The 24900-nt window shown below is 46.9% G+C and overlaps 1 protein-coding gene across 1 annotated transcript; it reads left to right on the top strand.

The window, feature by feature from the left end:
- Nucleotides 1-741: 741 nt before the first annotated feature.
- On the top strand, nucleotides 742-24110 carry LOC135459915 (aquaporin-7-like). The gene is made up of 7 exons (XM_064736382.1): nucleotides 742-859; nucleotides 14971-15084; nucleotides 18668-18794; nucleotides 20641-20778; nucleotides 21516-21634; nucleotides 22930-23147; nucleotides 23957-24110. The coding sequence occupies exons 2-7, from the start codon at nucleotides 14998-15000 to the stop codon at nucleotides 24108-24110; spliced, it is 843 nt and encodes a 280-aa protein (XP_064592452.1). The 5' UTR covers nucleotides 742-859; nucleotides 14971-14997.
- Nucleotides 24111-24900: the final 790 nt, after the last annotated feature.

The raw sequence follows: 24900 nt of genomic DNA, 5'->3' as shown, positions 1-24900 counted from the left end.
TGGTTGGGTGTAGTGAGCCCATGTCAGTGAAGAACACTGTATTCACCGAACAGTGAGGATCCAGCTCATGGAAAGTGGAGAAGGCTGACATTGTTATATTTTTAAAGCCTGAGCAGTTGAAAAGCTTCATATTCCCACACTACACTTTCCTACCTCTAAGTGAAATGCTTAATGAACATTTTTCTTGGGTAGAAATTTATTTCAGTTGAAGTATGGCACAGGAAAATTTAAACTAAGTAACTTTGCTGGGTCAGCTTGACAATAAAATCCATATTCATTCAAGTCTCCACAGCTTCTAACAAGCATCACCTCAGGCTTTTCTTGTCTCTATTACTACTTAATCACCTGGCTTCTTGCACAGGTGATAATGTCACTGTGATCTTTGCCTCTGACTGTATGGTGCAGTGAGTTTTGGGAGATGATTTCAGGGACAGTTTTGGGCTTTTCAGCTGCTTTCAGTGATGCTTAGTCTGCCCCTTTCATAGACAGCGAGGTTGCAAAATTGGAGCAGAGATTTGTCAGAAAATATCTGAGGATAACCTAACGAGGATGGGAGTGAGAAGAATGTTTCTCTCTTCCTTTCCAAGCTGTGGCTCTTGTTGGAACTGTGTTTCCAGCCTCAGATGGATTCCTTTGGTCAGAATTACGTTCTCACAGGTGACTCTAAACTTGAACCAATTGTAGATGGGTCAAAGACAGTGAGCCTGGGTGTAAGGATCCCACCCTCATTTGCAATTTCAGCTCACATGTCTTTCAGAGCTACAGCAGCTTGTGGGAAAGATCAGTTTGGTTAAATGAAGCGCTGAACTGACAGTCCAAGAAGGATGGGGGTCAGCTATCATGTGGGCACAAGCTGAGAGTAGGTGATATTTGATACCTGTTTAAAAAATTTGTTTGAAAATTCCCAGCAGGAGCACCTCGAATAGCTGCAGCTCTTGTAAGAGTAACAGTTCTCCTGTGCATCCTCAAACAGTTCAACAGGCAGGACAGGTTTGGGGAGAAGGTTTGTGAAAGGTTCATTCCTGTCTTTGAAGCCACGGTCTTGAGAGGTTTTCTCAGCTCTGCTCCACTAGGGCCTGGCAATCAGTTTGGGTTTCTGACAGCTTCTGTCATGCTATGCTTAAAATATTGCCATGTGCCAAGATGAACACATTATATTCATACAGAGCCAAAAGTTTTATTAAAATCTTAACATAAGAGATAATAAATTTATTATTAGTCCACTTGCAAGGATACTAACGCTTATAATCCAGATTAGTACAGAAAAATCAACTTTTCTTTGTAGTAGTTTTAAGAGCATTACGACTTATTAGTCGTAATGCTCTTAAAACTGCTGCAAAGAAAAGTTGCAATATCTAATCCTCCTCTCCAGTGCTGTCCTCATCTCCTGATATCGCTGAGTCTGGTAGCACCAGCCTCCTCAAGCAGAGAAGTGGTGGTGGCTTGTCTCTGTGAGTCATCAGTGTCCTCAGTTGTCATGAGGACAAGCACAAAATTTGTGATGGTGTTCTTTGCTCCTCAGGCCTGCAGTCTGTTTGAGGCTATTTTTATGTTTTTGGGGTTTTTTGTTTGTTTTTTTTTTTCTCATTACAGTCTTTCTCCTTCCTAGTAGTTTCCAGGTGAAGTTTAAAAATGGCACAACAGCTTTCCGCAGCCTCAATTAACCTAAAGGGCTGTTTCTTGTTATGCAGTGACCACCTATGCTTGCCATTTTACCCTATATGGTAACACAGAGATAAAGCCAGAACAGGTTATACAGAAGTTATTTGACCACTGGCAATTGTTAATGTAAGCTAACGGCAGCCCAGGTCAAGATAAGCCTGGATGCCAAAGCTTGTGTCTTTCACCAGCAATTTCAAGAATTATATTTACTGGGCTGTCTGAATGCTTTGACAGAGCAAATATTTTTGCATCCTATGGCAGTATAAGGAGACAAAAAGCCACCATAAAAAGGTGACAGGACCCTACTTAGTGACATATCCTTTTTGATGTGCTCAGGTGTAAGTCTCACCTTGCAGGTGGAATGAGAACTGGTGGGATGTTTTTATTTTGTCCCAGGATGTAAGGAGCTTTTGTCTATAGATTTTCATCCTTTTCTCCATTGTATGCTTGCTCTGTTGAGGTTGTATTGTATCTGAGAGAAGGATCATGTTTGTTTCTCTTCTCTTTCTTGTTTTTACTGACAACTCTGAATTGTTTTTAACCTTTAGTCTCTGAGGCGGCTGGAGACAGTCAAAGCAGCTAACACTTCTGCAAAGTTTTTTGTAATGTGCAATGCTGTCAAGCTTCCCTTGGGAATAATGAGAAGAGTCTCAGGGCTCTTTTCAATCTCAAAAGTAGTTTTGGGATTGAAAACCTGCTCTTTATTAACTTGAAAAAATCAGCGAGATGCAAACATTTTAAAATTTTGTTTTAATTTTTTTTTTTGATACATTGTTCTGTGCCTGATATTATGCATGTCTACAGTGCTAGGCCTGCTGTAGCTGGTGGTCAGCTCAGAGATGCTGAGGTTGTCTGAGTGGGTGGGTGTGCACTTGCTTTTCCCCTGGGTGTCAGTCCTTCTCCCTTTCCAAGGGCAGTCCCTCACAGGAGTGTCTTCCCAAAGGCAGGGGTGCTGCTGCCACCTCTTGGAGCTGGGAATAGGAACTAGCCCGGCACGGGAAGCACTGTCATGGTGCACTGGAAGAGGGCAGAGCGTGGAAAGCACAGGGTGGGCACCTCTTGGTTTTGGTCATGCCTTTCACATGGTAAGCTGTGCTCTGGTGAAGGCCAAAGATCTGAAGCAGGTGTGAATTTTGGTCTTGTCTAGATTCTCGAACAGCTCAAGATCATCCATACAGGTATTTCATTTCCAAAGGATGTTTTTTCAGTTCAAGATATAAATGGTGTGCAATGTAGCCCTCTGCAGTTTCCAGGGACAGCTGTACAGCCATGTAATGAAAGTCATCTTTCTGAAGGCATTATTGCCTCTAAAATGCTATTAAAATTCTTCACTGCTACATGCATTACTTTCATTATGATAAATGGAAGGGTCGAAACCAGGTTGCTTTAAAGTCACACTAAGATCTGACCTGTTCCCTATGTAACTACAATCATTACTTTCTGTTCTTTGCTATCTTGGTTCTTAAGTGGTGCTTATCAGCATAATATCTGTGTGCTATCTAGGAATGCATTAAGCAACAGATGTTACATGCTGAGCTCCCATCCTGCTCATGGGAGAAAAATATGTATAATTATACTGTTTTGTTTGAAATGCTCATTGCAGCAAGCCAGTCTCTCCCCTGCTTTTCCACAGAGGCACACGTGCAGACACACATGTAGAGCTCTACTTTTAACCTCGTGGAGGTTCACAGGAGGCAGGGAGGCTTCTGATGGCTTTTAGCAGTGGGAAGGTTTTGCTCCATGGAGTGTGGCTGTCCTCACGCAGACTTTTCCTCCTGCACAGGAAGGGAGAGTTCAATACTGCTCAAAGGAGAAGCACAGAGGGCAGGCAGCCTCAGTCCTGAAGCCACAGGCTCTTTTGGACGGTTTGGTCTCCTGCTACCAGCACCTTTGCAAAGAGGGGGTGGAGGTGATTTGTGCTGCTCTCTGGGAATGTGGTGGCAGCTCACAGCAGCCCAGGATTCAGAAAGAGTCTAGCATTGCCCAGGCTTATCCAGGCATTGATGTGTTTTGCTGCACAAACCATACCACACTGAGTCTGGGCACAGGGCCCTCCTGCTTCCCAGTTTTTCCTCACACAGTCCTTATTGTTTCCCCCCCTTTCCCCCCTGATTCCTCTGTATTTACCCCACCCTTTTGGGGTGGTTGGAATGGGAGCTAAGCCAGAAGCTGTGCCGCTGTGTAGGTCCCTGCCTGTCTGAGGCCTGCCCAGCACAGGGCCCAGGGCAGGGACCCACCCTGCAGCAGAGATCCGGACTAGGCCTCTGTGTTGAGTGTGCTGTGGGATCTCTGCTGTCTGGCTGCTGGCTCCTAGCTGGGGCTGAAGGCACCAGCTCTGATTTACAAGCCTTCTGTGACAGAGTCCTGATCTGCAGATCACCAGCCTTTGAATTTTTCAGGTGCTAAATGCTGGGGAAGTGAAATAGTGAGCAGCAGCTCCTGAAGGAATGGGGCATATATAAACTTGCTGGATCAGTCACATTTGGTGTCCCTCCTTGGCATAAGGCTACAACACAACCACACGGACAGGTTGGTTGGAGAGCTGCTGTGGCAGGAGGATGCAAAACATTTTTTCAAAGGGCCTTTGTTTGCTCTCTAATCATCATCTGAAAAAGATACTTCATTAAAATACATTTTACTGAGAAGGAGGAGGGACTGGACTGGAGCAAGGTACTAGGGAGGTAAGTGTAATGCAAGAGAGCAGTCCATAGCACATTTCAGTCAATCATTTATAGAAACTATGAAAAGGAAATACAAATCCAGGAGAGGGACTACAACAGCCAATTTTGTGGCATTTTCTGTAAACAGCAATTGACTGATGTTCCAGTGACTCATTCACGTGGCATTTTCCCAGATCTGATAATCCTGGGCTATGAGCAACTCTCCTATCTATGCAGATTTCTTTTTTCCTTAAACATATTTCATGCACCTTTGTGCATAACATAACATCGTTATGTGTGTAATTGCATACTGGAGATCTCTATCCTCTGTTTCTATCCTTTGCTTACGTTTGCCTTGGCTTATGATCCTATCATGTGCTGAAAGCTAAGCAGGACAGATCTGGCAAGACGGGTCAGCGCTTGACAGGGAAACTGTGGAAACCCAGGGCACAGGGAATATTTCTCAGTCTGCTCTGGGGTGCCCTGATGCCCAGGGGAGCATTGACTCTGACCCTCATTCATGGAGAAAGTTTCCAAGACTTCAAGATAGATTAGAATCCACAAAAGTGTGAAATAGATTATAGAGAGCAGCGTAGGTGCATCACTTGGTGAGAAATTTAGGTTTTGGGTTTTTAGTATGTTGTGGATGGAAGCAAGATGGAGGGCACAGGGGGGCATCCTGGATTTCTTCTTCACGTTTCTTCTTCCTTCTTCTTCATGGGTTTGGGTGGCATTTTGTAATTGGGCAGAAAATTCTGCATTGGGGGCTCTTTGGGATCAGTTATTGGGTTAAAAGGGAAAATAATCTAGGTATCAGTCCTTAATTGGATGGTTTAGTCTTAAAAGACCTTGTAACAAGAGATTGTTAGCCATTTTGTGCTTTCTAATGAAAAAGCTGCCCAACTCACAGTAGTGAGACTGTTTTACTGATAAGAAATAACAAACACTTGAATCTGAACACAAATTACTCTTTCAAGCGCCTTCAATCCAGACCCAGAAAAACTGATGACTGGTACCCCCACAGGAGCCCTCTGATTAAACCTCTGGGTGCTGCAGCCACTGCTGAGAGCATCTGTGAGGGATAAACTCCTTCCAGACAGGCTGGGTAGGACACTGCCCATGGGAGCACCATTTTCCTTACATGTGGTCATCCACCAGCTGATATTGTAGGACTTTTCCACAGAATTTGCAGTTTTCTTCACAATTATGGGTTGTCATAAGGCAGGAAGAAATTTAAGGCTTCAGGAATGCTTTCTTCAGGACCTTCAGGACCTTATCTTCATTTCAATACGTAGATGGGTATTGAATTAGCTGACATAAAACTCAGCATAATGTAGACTTTGACCCTGGGTTATGGATTAGGGTCAATCTGTTGAAAGCTTAAAGATGATCAGGATTCATTAATCTCAGTTGCTCTGTGTTGCTCAGTCTTGCTATCCTGTTAGCAAGTGTGAATCAACAAATGCAAATTATGAACACGTTTTTTCCTTCAGTGCTGACAACCTAGAACATAACATGTTTTTGTCACTCCTGGCTCATATCTTGCTCTATGCAGATGTTGATCAGGGCATGATGTCTTCCATCAGGCTATTGCCTTTGGGTACAAGGCACTGTGATGGATTATTTTGGCAGTGCTTCCAAATAAGTCAGAGTCCAAAAAATATGGGGCAATAGTATGACAGAAAATCTAATGAGAACTTATCCAAAGCTCCTGAACAAACACATGCTTTGAGAGTCCAGCTGCAGCCTGAGGACACCATGGTGAAATCAGACATCTTTGTTCCCCCATACCACTGTATCTTCAACAAACGTACAATGTCCCACACAATTACTGATTGTAAAATTTCCCCTTTGCTGTTTCTAATGTGATTGCCAATGCAGGCTTTAAAAGAGGTCCTGTGAGTCCAGAGGATCTTGTTAATGTCCTAAATTCCCAGGATGGCCCATGGCAAACCCCACAGTACTTGGAAGGGAGGGAGACCCTGGTCAGACACTCCTTTTCCCTGCTACACTACAGCTCTCAGATCCCATGGATCATGGACTGGACTGGCCAGGAGGGAGGAGGGTGCAAGCTCTAACCCCAGCCATGGAGGAGGGAGTGTGGCCAGGGTCCTGCAATTCTCCTAGGGCTCTGGCAGCATTTTTCTCTCCCAGGCTCTTGCTGACTCTCCCAGGCTCAGTATTGTGTGACTGCAGTGTGGTGGTGTGGCATCCAAAGCTACCATCCTGTGGAGCTGAACAGCAGAGAAAGCACAGGAGAGGAGATGGTGCTGGCACAGAGGAGGAGGCAGGCGAGCAGAGAGCAGGCTCTCTTCTGCTAGCTTGCCTGTTCCTGTGAAGCACTGTACAAACAGGAAAGGCCATAAAATACGAGATGAACAAGACAAAGTCAGTTATTTACCGCCCTGAGCATGATCGTTCCCCATGGTGAGTTTTCAAGTGCCTTTTGCTTCAAGTCTACTTTTAAATGACGCAAGTGATGTGGCCTCCTCCAGCTCCTGAAGGGAAAGAGAAAGGAAGCTCTCCACAGTGCAATGGATATCCCACAGCTAAAGCTTTTGCTGTATCTAAAATGCCATTGAATTGCTGCATGGCTGTAGGCAGTATAGTAAGTGCTCTGGTGAGCTCAGGAGTTGCTCTGCTGGCTTGACCTGTTGCGGGTATGAAGCACACTCCCACTTGTCCCTCTGACCACTGACAGCACCGTGGTGAAGTGGATGTCCTTGGCTGTGCTGGGACTGGAAGAGGTCAATATCTGTGCTGCACAGTGGAGAAAAGAGTAATGAGAAGGATGACCTAGCAGCAGATGACACTTCCAGCACTCAGCTGGGGCTGGTGTTTTAGCAAAGGTCACACAACATACTGAGTGCAGGTGCCAATGTCTCCTCTGCCCACCACAGGCTGGATCTGAACAAGGTGTTTTGGCCACCCCCTGGAGATGGGGAAATGGGCAGGGAAGAGAGTGGACGCTCAGGTCTCACACTGGTGGACATTAGAGCCAGGAAATTATTTTTATCATTTTCATGTTGTCTCAGATCTGGGCAATTGAAAAACAGCAGCTAGTAAACTCTGGCAGTTTTCTGTTCTTGTGACTTAACTGCTGAAGTGGTGGACATCCCATTCCACTGGACAGCACAGGTAGCCAGGCAGTGGTCACTGGGATGGGTTGGACCTGTGAAGAAGATCCATGAGAGTGTGATATGAGTGCGTGAAGAAAACAATGTACCTCCCCAAAACTATTTTACAATCTTCAATGATTCACAGTTCGGGTCCACTTGTGACCAGGGGTGTCCATGTTTATAGCCGTGCTTGGATTTTTGCCCTCATGAATTTGTCTGTCTTTAGATATCTTTTTAGGACCTTCAGCATCCTGTGTCAAGGGCTTTTAAACCTTCATTATATAGCCTAGTTCATGAACAGCAGTTTGAGCTTATTCTGAGTGAAGTCGTTGCAGCAGTCACATATTTCCCAGCAGATCCTTCACTGGCTGCTCCTGTAGCTGTGAGGTGCAGACAGGCACCTGCTGTGCCTAATGCTGCAGTTTGGAACATGTATGAACAATTGAGGTGCCAAATCACTGCCCCATATCTTCACAGACCTCTTATGGTTTGTATCTCATGGCAGAGATACAAACTGGGGGCTGTGCTGTGGTCAGAGGCCCATCATATCAGGTCCTATGCAAATACACCTCAGTTAATTCCTGAAAGCTGTAACTGGTTCATGTCAGGAGGGAGGGACAGATCCTCGGCCATTCTCATAAGATTATATACTGATAATTTGATTTGATAATGAGGTTCTTATGAAGTCAAAATTCAGAAGGTGGCATGTAACAGTTACTTCTTCACTAGGAAAATAGCTAATAGGGATGTGCACATTTGAGTGTCTGTGTAAAAACAAACACAGGGACAAAAAAGACAGTGACAAAATTTAGTAATTGCCATGCGTTAGGGATGTCTGCACTGTCAGGGTGACTGATATGTGGTGTCCTGTGCTTAGGGAGATAAACTGCATGTCAGTGCTGTGCTTATTGGGACAACTGGGACAATTCATGAAGCCGCTACTTGTGTCATCCAGGACTTGTGCTGGGAAGCTACATGAGCTAGCAAAACTGGCTTGTTTTCAGGGCCCATCAACAGATGGATTTTCAACTTCTCTGTGTTCCTCTGGGTCAATATCTTTACATGCAGGAACTGAAAGGATGGGAATGGACAGGGAGCAATTCAGATCCACACCTGGCCCCTCTTTCCTGTGTCTCAAAACAGCACAAGAGGCTAAAGGGGCTGGGGGATCATGAGGGTGGTGGGGCATAGGTGATGCTGGAGGAAACTTCTACTTTCACTGAAATGCCTGTGGGGATCCTTGGAGCTCCAGGAGAGGCTGGGCAGTGTCTGAAGGGATTTGTGGGCATGTCTGCAAGGAATGTGTGGCATCTCCCCACAGCTGAGATACTGGGAGCTTATCGGGGTTTCCTTTGGATGCCTTCACGTCCGCGCCAGCAGCAGCAGCCCTCTGGGGCTGAGAAAGCTGACCCAGCCATCTACATCCTGGCCTTTCCCTCCCCCATGAAGAGACAAATCCCACGGGGCAGGCACTGCTCAGCACTGATGTGAGCCATGCCAGATGCTGCATGGTCTTCAGACACCCCCTGGCAGGTGTGATATGGGAGAGCACAGTCCTGTTCCGGGGGAGATAGCTGGGTAATTCACTGATTACACATATGGGCAAAGATTAGTGTCAGCAGCCGGCTCCTCGCCCCACAAAATGTCTGGATAACAGACTGCAGAAAAGATGGACTTTTTACAAGGGCCTGAAGTGATAGGGCAAGGGGGAATGGCCTTAAACTGGAGGACAGATATCAGATATTAAGAATACAGATAATAGTTAATCAAGATAATAGATATTGAGAATAGACAGATAATAGATATTAAGAATAAATTCTGTGAGGGTCAAGAGGCACTGGCACAGGCTGCCCTAAGAAGCTCTGGTTGCCCCATCCCTGGAGTTGTTCAAGGCCAGGCTGGATGGGGATCTGAGAGACTGAGGACTTTCAGGTGGTGTTTAAGGCCCCTAAAGATAAACTGTTCCATGATTCTGTGATTCTATGGCCTCCCTATGGGTTTAGCAACATCTCGAAAGGCTTACAGGCCTCACTTATGTGGGTGGAATGTATGGATGCAGTTCACCCTCAAGCACCTGGTGGCTGTGAAGAGCTACGGGCTCAGCCTTGCCCAGCAGCAGGGGGAGCATGGCGGTGTGATTGTCAGCAGGCCCTGCTCTGGTTCTGCTCCTTGTGAATGTCAACACAAGCTTGTGCTTTTTGGTGCTGCTCAGGTGGATGCTGGGCTGGTGTGTTTTGCAGAACATCCTGCTTTCCAGACTGGAGTGCCTGGGGAAAGGATGAGGCAGAAAAGACAGCATGGGATGAAGTACAAGGGGTTTTGTCAGTGGCACAGTTTCTTAGAGCCAACCTATTGCAAACTGGCCATCAGGACTCAGACATGCTGTGCTGTCTCTGGGTACAGTCAGAGGCAGGGAAATACTCAGAGCAGTGTGCTGGTTTCACCATGCAACTCCAAAACCTCTTTTACTGATCCAGGGTCTCCTCCTCCAGCCTAGAGCCTTTTCCCTTAAAGCTCTCCTTTCAGAATGTGGGTGTTTGTGCTCCTCTAGAAGGAGACTGGCTGCTCTTTTCTCCAGGGTGATGATGTCCTGTGAGCCCATGGCTTCCCCAGCTTCCACTTTATCTGTGGATTGAAAGCAGAGCAGAGCAGGCAGCTCAAGGCTCAGAGAGAACACTTGAACCCACAGAGTCTGCTGCTCTCTGCCTGGGCCCGTGCAGCCCCACAGCAGAGTCCCAGCACAGGGGGATGCTCTCACACAGAGGGGTAGAGTGGGAACATGCCCCTGAGCAGGCCAGGAGAACAAGATGCCCATGGAAATGAGGGGTAATGGCAGGTGAGGAGCCAGCATGTTCTTGTTGGAAATCCCATGGTATCTTCTGGGATCTCTGCTGCTTACAGTTCTGGTGCCCCAAACATGAGAAAGACATGGAACTGCTACAGAAAGTCCAGAGGGGACCACTAAGTTGATGAGAAGACTGGAGCACTTTCCCTACAAAGACAGCCTGAGAAGGTTGTGGCTGTTCATCCTGGAGAAGGTTGTGTGGAGACCTTATAGGAACCCTCCAATGTCTGAAGGGCCCACAGGGAAGCCAGAGAGGGACCTTTTGTCAGGAGCTGTAGGGATAGGACAGGAGTAATAGGTACAAAGTGAAAGGGGGGAAATATTAACTAGATATTAGGAAAAATACTTTACTGTGAGGATGGTGAGATTCTGGAAGAAGCTGCCCAGGAAGCTGTGGATGCCCCATCCCTGCCAGCCATAAAGGCCAAGTTGGGTAGGGCCCTGAGCAACCTGGTGTAGTGGGAGAGGTCCCTGCCCATGGCAAGGGTGGATAGGGACTGGATGTTCTTTAAGGTCCCTTCTAATCCTTGACATTCCATGATTCTATGACTTGATCTACTCCTGTGCCTCCATTTCACTCTGTTAAATAGTTGTGGGTGGGGGAGATTTTCCAGGGATTTTCACAGATCAGAGCTGGTGGGTGCCTCAAAAACCATCATGCTTTGCTCTGTTTGAGAATAACTTCATCCTGTGTGATAAGTCAGACAAGGGCAGGAGGATTGTGGCCCACCATGGGGTGGATGGGTTCCTGGTGAGCAGGAGAGTTCCACTCTGTTGCCCAACAATGAGACCAGGACCACTCCTGGCAACCGCATCCCACAGAACCCTGCTCTGTCCCTAAAGACAAACAAAGACAAGTAGTTCTGCTCCTGCTGGCAGCATTACCTCATGGATTACCTCTCTCTGAGTAGCCCTGTAGCTACAGCAGCCCTGAAGCTGTAGCAGGCTGGGCAGGGCAGCACCCTGCCCAAGGCAGGAGCCCACCCGTGAATGACCAAGGATCTCCACCTAACACTTCTGACTGGAACAAGTCTGAGTTCATGGTAGAGAAGCAGGTGATGAACTTTTGTCTGGCCTCAGGGCAAGGGACAATGGGTGAGCTGAAAGGCTGAGGAGGCCACTATCCTGGGAATGGAGAGGGGGTGGTAATATAGAGAGCAAAGACATCTGCTGAGAGACACATGGGGTGTGTGAAGCTTGTTTGGGGCCTGCCATCCATAGAGAAGAGAGGGAGACGGACCATGAGTGTGGAACATGAGACCACAGGGAGCAGGTGCTCCAGGTTATGTCCTGCACAGCAAAGGCCATATCAGTGCTGTTATGATATCTCTGACTGGGTCTTGCTTCCTGAAGGGCACTGGAGATATTTTAGTGCCCTGTTCATCTGGTCAGATTGAGGAACAAGCTGTTCTTGCCCATGGTGAGCAGCTCTTCTGCTCAGCTCTCTGTTTGTGCTCCTCTTGGCCTCTGGGGAGAAAAAGCTCCACCAGCATGGCTGAAGTGAATGGAGTGGCAATGTTCCACCTGCTGATTAGCCCAGTTAAGAGACAAATGAGCTCCTGGGTGCAGAGGAAGCACGTGCACTGTCCAGATTGAGTCAGAGAAGTTATTCCTTGCTGAATGCCCTGGACTGCTCTTGCAGGACCCAGGGGCATTTTTCTCCTGATTCTCCATTACCTTGGATATCAACACCAGAACTGTTAGCACACATTGACTGTGCCAAAACTTTCCTTTCCAAACTGAGACTTTTATTAGTAGTGCTGAAAGCACACCTGTCTTGGGGAGGAAAGTGGGTTTGGTTTAGCAGTTGGCTGCTTAATGTGGAGTGGGAAATGTGGCAAAATCATTGTCAGACCACTGTGGAGTGAAGTTTCAACCTGTGAAGGTATCAAAGCAAACATCAGGAGGTGGTAGGGAGGGAGCTAAGCGTGAGCAGCCAATGCTCTTTAACAAACCTTACAGGATCACTAAGCAATAGCATCTGCAAGAACTAAGTTAACTCATGACTGTGATGGGCTAATGATGCACATGGACAAATGGCTTTGAGAATTTGGCTGAAAATCAGAGTAAAGCATCTAATTTTCAGAGCAGCAAATTCTGGTAACAGAGAACAACAGAAGCTGGGCAATAATCATGTACCACTAAAATTCAGGGTGGCCAGGTCACCAAAGAGAAGATATGGTGTGGCTACCTGTGTCAGTAGGGGACAGTGTTTAGTGACCCCCGAGATCCTTGTCAGCCCTGCGGGTAAGTGAAACCCAGCAAGTATGGGCATGTTGCTGTTGGGAAACCGGCAGATATTTGCAATCCAGCCCTTGGCTGACTCACTTGGCTTGCACTTGCTCAGGATCATCATGTCTGGGTGCAGGGAGAAGGGGCAGTCCAGCCCACCTGGCGGTCGTGGGGGTGCATGTTGGAGCCCATCACTCCATGTCTGTGTGCAGACACTGGAGGGAAAGTGCCAGTATCTAGCACGACTCAGGTTGGGCACCAGATGCTTATTTTAGGTGAGGAAGAATTGCCCTTTGGAGCTGCCTATTTTTCTCTGCTTGTTATAAACTCAGGCACAGGCTCACACACTTTGTGTACTCGCAGAGCAGAGGCGCTCTGACCTACATCACCTTTGGAAAGGTGATGGTTTCATTATTTTTACAGTCCTTGAACACTAGCAGGTCACTTTAATGTCTCAAAATGGCCATCAGAACCTCAAAATTAAAGGATTCTTGCATTTTCAGCAGCCAACAGAGGAGTCCTTCAGAACACCTTAAGGGGAGAAATTAATGTCTCAGTGCCATCTTGTGGAACAACCTGTATAAAAGCACAAGCTCCTAGAAGCATGCTGGAATTTTATAGAGTTTGATGGTAATATTGGGAATTATGCTGCGAATATTATCACCAAACCAAATATTTCTCTTGCAAACTGGGACTGTGTTTTTCCCTGAGGAGACTGCAAGTACCTCAGAACCCAGTGTTCCCAGAAATTGGCTGTTTGTTTTTCAGCCCGAATCAGAATATTGAGATGCTTACAACTAATGCCTGAATGCAGGAGCCAAAGCCTATCAGACACACAGCAGCTTCACTGTTTGCCCACAGGGAAAGAATCCACTTGGAAGGCTCCCTGAGATGCAGGAGACAAAACAAAGTTGTAGGTCCAGTTGTGGGTGTCACTGACCCACTGACACCTTGTCCATCAGAGAAAGGCTGTGAGATCTCCAGCATGTGGAGACACAAGGATTTCAGGTGACATGTAAAGTCAGCTGGAAATCACCACGAGCAGAAGAAACTTGAGGGTCTTGTCCAGGACCCATGCTTTGTGCTCTATCAGTAAACATTTGCATGGGAGAGCATGAAGTGACCTAGAAAGGTTTATTATGCTGCAGCATAGGACAGAAACCATCCCACCTAGAAATGTGCTGTAGAAACACCCTCGCAAGCAACATGATTATCATCCATCATAATTAAATGATCCTCAGTATCAGAGACAGACCAGTAATTTACTGCATATTTAGCCAGGTGTTCACTAAGGTCAATAGCTAATCTGTCACTGGAGGAGGGATTACCCCAGTACATAAAACTCTCCCTGCAACAAGACATACAATGATCTATGGAGCAGAGAGGAGAATCAGCTTCCCAGGGTCTTCCATACAGCTGCTGAGTGCCCTGTGGGTGAAAGAAAAGCTCATGCAGTAGAAGAGAGGGAGGCAGGGGCAGCATGAGCAGAGCACCCTGTCCCTATCAGGGCAGCTGCTGACACTTGTGCAGAGCTGTCCCCTCCAGAGCCACACTGAGAAGCTGCAGCAGGTTGAGAGGAAGGCGAAGAAAACCAGCAAATAACCAGAAAAGGCTTGAGGGAAAAGGTCTTGAGTGTTCAGTGGATATGTTTTTCCACGATTAAGCAAAGGTATTAAAACCTTTCCACCGTGGAAAAGTAAGAGCACCTGGTGAGCAGGGAGATAGGCAGAGGGAATGAGGAGATGAAGGAGGAATCAGGACAGCAATGGTTCTGCTGTGGCAGCCAGGTAAGACTGAAGATCTCTCGGGCCACCTCTCCTTGCTGAGGTTGGTTTCTCCTTGCCCTGTATGAGAGGATGGACAGGGTGGCTGGTGGCAAGGCTCTCTGTGAGTGTGAAGGCATCTGCAGAATGCACAGGTGCATTCAATGAGAGCAAATATTCCACCTGAAACAATGCACTGTGCTCTTCCCAGCTGTAGACAGCAGGGCACACCAGCTCCAGGCAGAGCATCCTTGCTGCAGAAGATGTACCCATTAGTCTTGCATGGGCAAACAGTCCCAATCCAGTCTGCTTAAACAAACAGTCAATGGGTTACAATGCAGAGCAGAGCCAAAATTCCTGTTCAGTTCCTGTAGAAAAGGTTAAGGAGAAAGACAGGCATCAGGAGCACCTCAGGGCTTTTGACAGCTCCAGTGTTCTGGGGTTAGGCTCTCCTGGGCAGAGGCACGGTGTCACCAATGCCCTCATAACAGAAATATTGCATCCCTACCATTGAGCTTTCATAGGATGGCATATGAGGGAGGGCTGGGGGAAAGACTTTGAGGCTAGCTGCTGCTTTGTTGGCTTGTTCATGGTTAACCAAAGGGGAGAAGGTGTCTGTGGGGGAAGAGAGGGTGCCAAGTTTCAAAGGGTAACCTGGCTCAGTGCAGTGAAGTGTGCCATCACTACAGGAGCGCGGAGGCTGCCGCAACAAGACGATGGCGAAGGTCAACAAGGTGTTCAGGATTAATAACATTACCATAAGGCAGATGCTGGCGGAAGCACTATCAACATTCATCCTCATGGTAAGGAGGAGTCTGTGCATGTGCATGTGTGTCTGTGTCTGTGTGTGTGTGTGTGTGTGTGTGTGTGTGTGTGTGCAGCCATTTAAGGCAGCAGTGTGTAAGGTCAGTGGTTTCCTGCCATATCCCCAGGGGTTGGTTGGTGGGGTGGCAGTTTCCCAGCAGGCAGACCATCTGCCAAAAACCTTCTGGAGCAAAAAAAGTAATGCAGGGAAAGGGAGGTGGGTGCTGGGAGTGAGGGAAGTGGGTGGGATAGAATTAAAATATCACAGAATTATTTAGGTTGGGAAAGACCTTCAAGAGTTCAAGCATTAACCTGGCACTGTGGAGGCCACCACTAAACCATGTCCCTAAGTGCCCAACTACATGTCTTTTAAGTACCTCCAAGGTATTATATCTATTTAATATCTGTAAACCCACCACTTCCCTGGACAGCCTACAGTGACTGTTCCAATGATTGACAACCCTGCTGGTGAACAGATTTTTCCTGATATCCAGTCTAATCCTCCCTTGGCACAAATTGAGACCATTTCCTTTTGCCTTGTTGCATGGGAGAAGAGATCAGCCCTCCTGCCTACACCCTCCTCTCAGGGGGCTGGAGAGAGTGATCAGGTCCTCCCTGAGCCTCCTTTTCTCCAGACTGAACATCCCCAGCTCCTGCAGCTGCTCCTCATCAAACCTGTGCTCCTGAGGACCCTTTCCCACCTCCACTGCCCTTCCTGGACATGTTGCTCTTTCAGCTCTCTTCTAGGAGAAAATTGAGGAAGAGTCTGGGAATGAAACAAAAGAATAGTGTCCACAATGCTTGTAGAAGATCCATAAAGTAAATGGACACTTTTCCTTCTGCTGTGCCAGAGGTGTGGTGTAGCTGGCGGGGAACTGAACTGGTCTGGGGAACAGACCCAGCCTCTTCTATCACTGACAGCTGCTGCAAAATGAAAATAGCGTTCATCTATCTTCCCCCTGGTGTTGCCAGGGTAATGAACTTTCCAGAGAAATTCTCCAGAACCACAACAACCCACCATTAGGAAATGTAATTACAGGGTGTGAAGCATGCCAGGATTTCACTTTTGATTTTCTTGCTGCCAATCGAACAGTGCTTATGTAAATCATAGATAAACTGCCCCCTTGCCTGAGGGATCTGTTTCACAAAGAAATAATTAAGTGGGTTTGAGCTTGTGGGCTGCTTCAGAAATGTTTGGGTAGAGGATTAGGAAGGTTTTGCAATCACTGTAGGGGCTGGTGGGGGTGAAGTACCCATTGGGACCAGAGATTTTGAGTGTTTGATCAGCAGAGCAGAATGAGATCCTCCCTCTGAGAAGGGCCAATATCTATCTGTGCCAATTTGCCACACCTGGACTTAGCCTGGGATGAGACACTTTAGACTGGACAGAGGCTGGCATGCAAAGGCTGGGCATAACTTAAATAACTTGCACTTGGAGATTTAAAGAGGAAGAAATTAAGTTTTGGGTAAGCATAGGGACCTTCTGACATAGCTTTCTGTACCAAGAAAGGTGCTCATTTACAAGGACAAAAACTGCCTGTACTGACCATGGTTGCTTTTTATCATGTAATTTTGCACATCCAGCTGTTTGAATTTCACTCCCAGGTAGTTTTGCACCCATAGTAAGTCAGGGTACAGATATCTATGACTCCTCTGCAGCATTTTATCAAATTCTTTTGCCTTTTCCATTCTTCGTTATTTGGTGGTAGAAGTTCCCAGGTGACAAAGAACAATTTCAGGGTTGTCCTGCCAGAGAAGCAGTATGAGGTGGAGAATTCACTCTGCACTCTGGCAGTTCAAGGCAGGTTTTGCAGCCTGCAGCTCACACTGGCTCTTCCTTCACTGATCCATGTGAGGGAAGAGAGAAAAGGAAGGCACTGCCCATGGGCCCCATCAAGGGCTGAAGACAAACAGCATCCAGCATCAGAACAAAGTATAGATCTCCCAACTCCTCAGCAGCACCTTGGCCCTCAGTGCAAGAGGCTGTGCTCTGGATGCACCTCCAGGATGCCTGAATGGCTGTTGTTTGGATGATAACACTCACCCCAGGGCCTCTCAGTTTAATGGACAGAAGTGTTGGTAAAAGGAACCAGGCAGCAGGACTAAGGACTAGGGAAGAAGAAATTGAAATAAATGGTGTTTTGGGGCTGTGAGGATGCAGGGAGAAAACAGAAGTTTGGATCTGTGCTGAAAACCACATTCTGTGTCCTCTCTTGTGGGTTTTTTTCAGGATATTGTTCTTTATGCGCAGTCATGTCTCCTCCTCTGCAACCCTCTCTGCACCTGTGTGCTCTCCTGCAAAACTTGAGCCTTACACATTTGTTGTCTTTTGTATCTGGCTTTGGAAAAATCAGAGGTGAAAAAGAGAGATGGAACAATCAGAGAGAGAATTTGTGTAATTTGCAGACGCTAAGGGGACATCACAAACTGTTTCTGGGGGCTTTTGCTGAGGCAGACTGAAAGGGCTCACACTGTGGGGGCTGTAGCTCTGTGCAGAGCACAGAGTGTGGTCTGTGTCTACAGGAGTGATGAGAAGAGCAGCCTCTCTGGGGAACAGGGAATTTGGGTGATGTCTGAAAGCAGTGAGGGGAAGCAGACACATGAGATAAAATTTGGATGCAGGCAGAGTAGCCAGAAAAAAATCACATCTAAATAGTACAAGCCAAATGAGAAGTTTATGTGCTGGAGAACATATTGACTTTCGTGTCTTTGAAAGACATGTCACCTTGGATAAACATCAATGCAATCCAAGGAACAGGATACACTTTCCAAACCCTCAGTGGTTTATGAGGCAGAAACCTCAAGCGATGCCTTGTCCTTCTCTAGATTTCAGTGTAAGAGCATGCAAAGAACTGATTTCTCCACTCTTACCACATCAAAAGCATGAAATAGAATTCTCTCTTTCAGGACAGAGCAATGTCTTGAATATGTGTTTTCCTGCTGAAGAGTGTTTACCTCTAGTTTTTTTCCCCTTGGTTCTCCTTCAGTCACTTAAAAAAACCCACTGAAACTTTGGCTGTTTCCAATCTTAAAATATATGTGTTGAGTGGAAAAGTTAAACCAGAATTTCCTTTCTTGTCTTTTGCTTGAATGTTACTAAAATTAAAGTCGAGTTTGGCAAATAGCTGCGTGCTGCCCAAATGACATATTTAGTCAATAAATTGCACACCAGGAAAAGAAGGACAGTAAGAATTTGCACACCCTCCTTCAGTCCACTTTGGATGTTTTCTCCCAGTGGTCCACGGTGATGCTCCCCCAGTCCATGCCCCTGGTTTCAGGCAGAGACATCTGCAGTGTGGCTGTGTGAATGACCCCACTGAGCCCCAGCTCTTGGTGTGAGTGTTTGGGGTTTGTCTCCCCATACCCAGCCATAATAAGAGTGCCTAATTTGGTTTGATGGGCACCAATCACAGGTATCACTTCCGTTTTTTCGGGGCAAGGCTGTTCTTTTTCTTCTGACGCCTGAGAGACTTCCTGTCTTTAGGAACTCATTACTTTTGCAGAAAAACTAGCAAAGAAGCTCAGTCTACCGCAGCAACAAGAATACTTTTAACACTCCTTTCTCTCTTTCTTTTTACACAGGATTTTGGCTTGTCCTGTGTGGCACAAGTGGTACTGGGAAAAGGAAACGTTGGTCAGTATCTGAGCATCAACATAGCATTTGGCATTGGCGTTACCTTGGGTATCTATGCGGCTGGAAAAATATCTGGTGAGCAGCACTGTCAAACATGGGACATATCCATGTCCCAAAAGGGCCATGTGTGCTGGGAACAGGAGGAGTGGGCTGTGGAGGGGTGTGTTATGGCACGGGCAGTGCCCTCACCTAAAAAAAGCAATCCTAGAGTCCCCAGGCATGAAAAGCAGGAGAGCCTGGGGACAAGGCATGCACAGCATACCTACAGAATACTGACCCCAGCTTGTGTTCTGAGCTGTGACAGGGCAAGGGGGACAGGGACAGGGGAGGAGGTTTGGCCAGCCCCTTCGGTTGTGGACAGCAGAGCCAGGGTTCAGCAGCTCCCTCATTTGGGACATGCCAACACAGCCCATGGACAGGGAGCTCCCAAAATCTGCTGCTGATACAACCCACGAGGAACTAAATAATTTATTGTGAAGGAGAGCTTACAGCTGATGTTGCAATAGAAATGCTATGCAAATTTTCTCCTTATCACGCACACCCGTGCACAGATGCCTCACACGAACTTGGGGAGTGGTGTTTTGGGGCCATGAGGTGGCATCCATCACATGACAAGAGCATTACCTTTGCCTTCTGCAATTTCTGCATTCATTTGCGCCAAGAGAAAAAAATTAAGGACCCTAATAGGCAGAAGGTTAAAAGCAACTTCTTGCTCTTAAACTGTTGGAGTAGACAGAGGTCCAAACCTGGGGTTGTCTTGGAAAGGAAAAATTTTCCATGTGAGCAGTCAGGAGCAGTCAGCTCTTGATTTTCTTATCCTTTTGGAGCTGGTGGAAACACTCTGGGGAAAGCAGACTGAGGAAAGTAGGTCCTACAGTCCCAAGTGACTCTTGAGAAGGAGCTGATCTGTTGAGGGCAGAGGGCAGTGCAGAAGGGATCTCAGCTCAGCCAGCAATAGTATGATTACAAAACAAACTTCACACCTTCCTGACATAGTAATTTGGCTTCATCTGTGTCACAAGATGCTTTTTGTGGTCTCTGAAATGGCTGGTCATACCCACAAAAGAGCAGAGGATCTAAGAATGGATCAGCCCCATTCCATTTGTGATTGTTGGACTGTAGCAGGTGGTACACGCACTTCCACTTCGCTCTGTCCTGCATTTTGATGGGTGTCTGCATCTTACCCCTTTTGTCATTCTGGAGTAGAAGATGGTCATGAAGGCTGGAACATTTACTGACCCTCAAAGTTTGTACCTATCAAGCAGGAAAAATAAATATTTTCTTTAGATTTCTGGGGATAGGAGGCCTAGAGAACACATGTGGTTTGCATCAAAGGGCATGAGACCCAGACCCACTTAGTCTTCAAAACCACCATTGTGATACCAACCTCCTCCACAGAAAGTGTTCCATCAAAACAAGGTCCTAATCTACCACTAGCTACATAAAATGTGCTGAAGTGAGGTCTCTTTTTAAGCTCAGTAGGGAGAAGCTCATAGGGAAACTCATACCTCCCCAAGAGGAGGTATATCTGACAGGTGAGGCAGCCTGTGGTCTACAGAATTCTTAGAAGACAAGCTAGGAGCTCTTTTACCTGCATGATTCAGCTGTAGAGAGAGAAAGGATCATTTTGTGTTTGTGCAGGAGCAATACCCTGACCTGAGTCTTGTTGTTCGAGCTTTTGTCTCGGTGATTACTGCGAGGCATGGGGCGCAGAACCAATGAATAGTTTGGGCTGGAAGAGACCTTTTAAAGTTCATCCAGTCCAATGCCCTGCAAAGAGCAGAAACATCGACTAGAACAGGTTACTCAGAGCTCTGTCCAACTTGGCCTTAAATATTTCTAGGGATGGGGCATCCACCATGTGACATGTTCCCAAACAGCTGCATCAGTGTTGAGGCCTCTCTTTTCTGTGATTTTGCAGGAGCTCACATGAATGCTGCCATCACAATCACACAGTGTGTTATAGGAAACATCTCTCCGAAAACAGCTGTAGCTTATGTGTTCGGCCAGTTCCTGGGCTCCTTTTTGGCAGCAGCCACCGTCTTTGTTCTCTACTACGGTAGGGTCGTGTCTTTTATCACAGAGGTTGCTGTAGTCATAATTTCCGTCAACCCACAGTGTTGTCAAAAGATATCCTTTTGCAGTGCCCAGCATGATTTCTGGGTGAGGAGAGTAAGCTCCTGGGTTGTGGGACAGACTGAATTCAGAGCAGGTCCCAGATACATCTCTGGGAAGGATACGCACAAACCAGAGAACACAGCTCCTTTTACTCAGGGCATTCCCACTTCCAAGACCTGTCTTCAGCAGAAGGGCAGTCGCTGCATTTTGTCAGCATTTTGTTTCCAGGTCTGCAGGGGTTTTATTTTAATGAACTACCCTGTATTAAGTGCTGCTGGAGCTCGCTGGAGCTCTGGGGGAACTCTACTGCTCTGTGGAGCACAGGTTTGCAGCTATTTGGGGTTTTGAGCTGTGAGCAGAGGCCCACCACCCATTGTTTCTAGCATGTCTTTGAGGGGCAGAGGGTTGGAGACCTCCAGTGCATCCAGACCACCTAGGCCACCCCAGGCTCCTGGAGCAGGAATAGGGAGCTGATAGGTGTAAGGAAGTGAGTGCAGACCAAAGTCTGTAGGTAACATATTGGTGAGATCATGCTCTGCGAGGAGTGTGTCACCTCCATCACATCTTCCACTGCCTCCCTTCTCCCTAATGTCTGCACTGGCTGCAACTGGTGTACTTGTGTGTGTGTCCTGTGGGATGAAATGCTGTGCTAACTTCCATAATTCCCACTTCTCCTAGATGCTCTTTATGACTACACCAATGGGAGCTTTACAGTGACAGGACCAACTGCCACAGCAATGATCTTCGCTACGTACCCTGCTTCCAATGTGTCCTTGCAGGGAGCCTTTTTCTCAGAGGTCAGTGGGGATGGCTGTTGTGGGCCAGGAGAAGGTGGGTGGTACAGGGCTGCTACAGGTCCCCAGTGCCCTACATGCACAGACAACCACAACCTCTTTTCCCAAGGAGCCCAGCATCCAGGCAGGCATCTGAAAGGTAAGATCTCAGAGCCTAATCCATGACGGCTGCTCCACAGCTTGGTCCAGGGGCTCTCCAGACAACTTCCCTGCATGCTGTTCAAGCACTGAGAAGTGAGAAGCTGAGCTGTATCACCAGCCATCCTTTCTGGGTTCTGGGCTGCACTTTCCTTTGTTTATTGGGTCCTACACCCTCTCCAAGCTCCTCAGCAGCTGTGCTGGCTGCCCCTCCCTAGCACAGACAGGGACTGTCTCCACATGAGCACAGCCTGGACTGAACTCTGTGTTTGAACAGATCCATTGAGACTGTGTGCAGTGGATTCTCAGCTTACGGTGCAGTGTCCAGATGCCCAGAAATAGGGAAGGGATTTTTCATGGGGATGTGGGGCACTGAGACATTAGGGAAGGAAGATTCACTTCCAGTGCAAATCTTTGGAAGCCTGTGATTTGGACTCTGAGCTGATAAAACTCCTGCCTGGGCATGATGAAGAGGATGGTGAAAGAGCCTAGAGGGGGGGAGTGGATCCCCTCAGCCCTCTGTGGACCAGTGTCCTTGATGCAAAAGAAAGAAAATAAGAGTGACAGTGCCTTGCCAAAAGCTACAGCTTCTGGTTTTCTGTTTTTGCTGGTGTCTGTGCAAGCAGTCCAAGTCTCTCCAGCTGCATTTTCTAAAGCAGAAAGAGGCAGGTGTCATCACCTCTGTCAAAACCATGCTTCCTGATGTCCTGGGCACTGCAAATCTACAAATGCCAGCTATGTAGTCACTGATGGGAAATTCAGTTTCCCAGGTGAGAATCTGATATCTGCATACAGGCTGTACAAAACATCACTTCCTCTAGAGGTGATCAGGTTTGTCTCGTGAGCAGTTTGTTATGGCTCTGCTTTTATTAGACAGAATGTACTTAAAATAAACCATTTCCCTGACTGGTTGATAGAGACAGATGACCTTGCTCAGAAGTTTGTATCAGTCTTGGTGATGAGATTTTTGCTAAGAAAAGAATTTTCTTCAGTCCACCTGTGAGGAAGGAGTAATATTTGGGTCCCTCCTGCCTTGATCAGACCATGAATCTCATCTGCTCCTTCATTCTGGGAAGTCTCCTCTCCTCTGCTGAGCAGGATCTTTCAACCATCCCCATCCTCTCTCCTGACATGTTCTTCTCCCTTTTCTGCTCCCGCAGTTTACAGCAACAGTTATGCTGATGCTGGGTATTCTAGTAATCCATGATGACAAAAACAACGCAGCTGTCAAAGGCGCTCAGCCCATGCTCACGGGTATCCTGGTCGTGGGCATTGGTCTGGGAATGGGGCTGAACACAGGCTATGCCATAAACCCCTCCAGGGACCTGCCCCCACGGATCTTCACGGCAATTGCTGGCTGGGGAATGGAAGTCTTCTCGTGAGTGACCTGTTTTGCTCTTACCCTGCTCAGCTTGCCAAGGGAGGAGATAAGCACAAGATAAAATGTGTCATGAAGCCTTTTTTCTCTGGACCAAGGGATGGTAGCACTGCAGAGTGGGAGGGTTGTGCCTACAGGAGCCTTCTGTATTATGTACACAAAATTTGGAGTACACCAATTCTCCAGCATGGGATTCACCTTGACATGCAGATACCTCAGTCTGGGCACCAAATTGTCTGCCTGTTCACTGGAGATCCAGTTGTTTTTTTCAGTGAGCAGAGAGCCAGAATGCAGCTCACCAGAATGCAGGTGGATTGCTGAACAGATCTCCTAAATTTAGAGTCTGAATTTGGACATGAAACCTTGCCTTCCTCTGTCTAGTAAGATGCTGTTATGTTACGGCTTTTCCTATGGGGAAATCATTACCAGAGTCTCCTGTCCTGGATGCCCACTTTCCTTAAATTCCCAGAAAATATATTCAAGAGCTCAGTAGAGGAGTCACAGATTTTATTGGAAAGAGGGAGGCAAAATGCATGTGTGTGTCTGAGAGTCCCACTCATCAAGACCACACAGCCCATTTGTTTTGGAGAACAAGAAATCTGCAGTGTGGAGCCACATTTCCATGCTGATGGGGAAAATTACCTTCCCTCCAGCAGTTATGTGGGAGGAAAGCAGGTTTGTCTAAGACAATTGTAGGCTTAGTGCCTGGAGTGGGACAGACTCTGCTCACTCCTGCCCCAGCAGGAAGTGGTGGCAGGGCAGTGGTTCCAATCTGGCTCACCAGCTGCCTCTTCTGTGCTTCATTTTAGGGCTGATCATTGCTGGTGGTGGGTCCCAGTCACAGCTCCAACTCTTGGAAGTCTTTTTGGTGTTCTACTCTACAAACTCTGCATTGAATTTCACATCCCGCCTGAAGCTGAACCTGAGAAAGATGAGGCAGGCACGGAGACTTCCCAACTGTGATGGCCATGTGCTGTGATGACATACGTGAAGGGCACATCTGTCTGTCCACCACGCTGGTGGGATGAGGGACTAGATTTCAGTAAACCTACTCTGCTTAAACAGACAAACTTGGTATCTGACATACTGAGAAGACCTATGTAGTGGTAGACCTGGCTGTGACCTGAAGGAATTATTCAATTTCCCTGCGTAAAAATCTACAAAAAAACCCCTAACCAAACACCAAAAAAAACCCCAAAACAAAAATCATTATATTCTCAATCATCATATTCTGAAGAAAAGCAAAGCAGAGCTACAAGTCTCCAGATACGCATATATTCATATAAATCAAAATACAGGCATCAACAGTGGTAGATACAACATGATTAAGTCAATTAACACATAAATTTTGATCTGGAATATTCTTTAGTAAGACACAGATACTACAGGGATGGACCAGGGTCCTAGGCTTGCTTCATTTGCATATCTGTCACCCTAACAAACACCTACTTTGGAAAAGCACAGAAGAGAGAAGAACAAGGACACTGTAAAATAGAAACATGAACCTGTTGGGTTGTTTGGGGTTTTTCTGTGCTTGTTTTTTATTTTGTTGGTTTTGATCTGAACATTCAGGAAGCATTGAAAAATAACTAAACTAAACTACAGGGTCTCCTGAATCCTGCCACAGTTCTGCTGGAACCTGCTGTCAGGAAAGAACCATGTGTGTACTGACACTCTAGACTTGAGCTACGCCAACTACTACCACAGGAAAGAAGTCAGAGAACTTCTGTGACAGTGTCTCCAAAATCTTGAA

This window comes from Zonotrichia leucophrys, chromosome Z (assembly GCF_028769735.1).
Source record: "Zonotrichia leucophrys gambelii isolate GWCS_2022_RI chromosome Z, RI_Zleu_2.0, whole genome shotgun sequence".
NCBI classification, from domain to species: Eukaryota; Metazoa; Chordata; class Aves; order Passeriformes; family Passerellidae; genus Zonotrichia; species Zonotrichia leucophrys.
The sequence above is the reverse complement of the archived record's forward strand: the minus strand, read 5'-3'. Positions and strand labels throughout refer to the sequence as shown.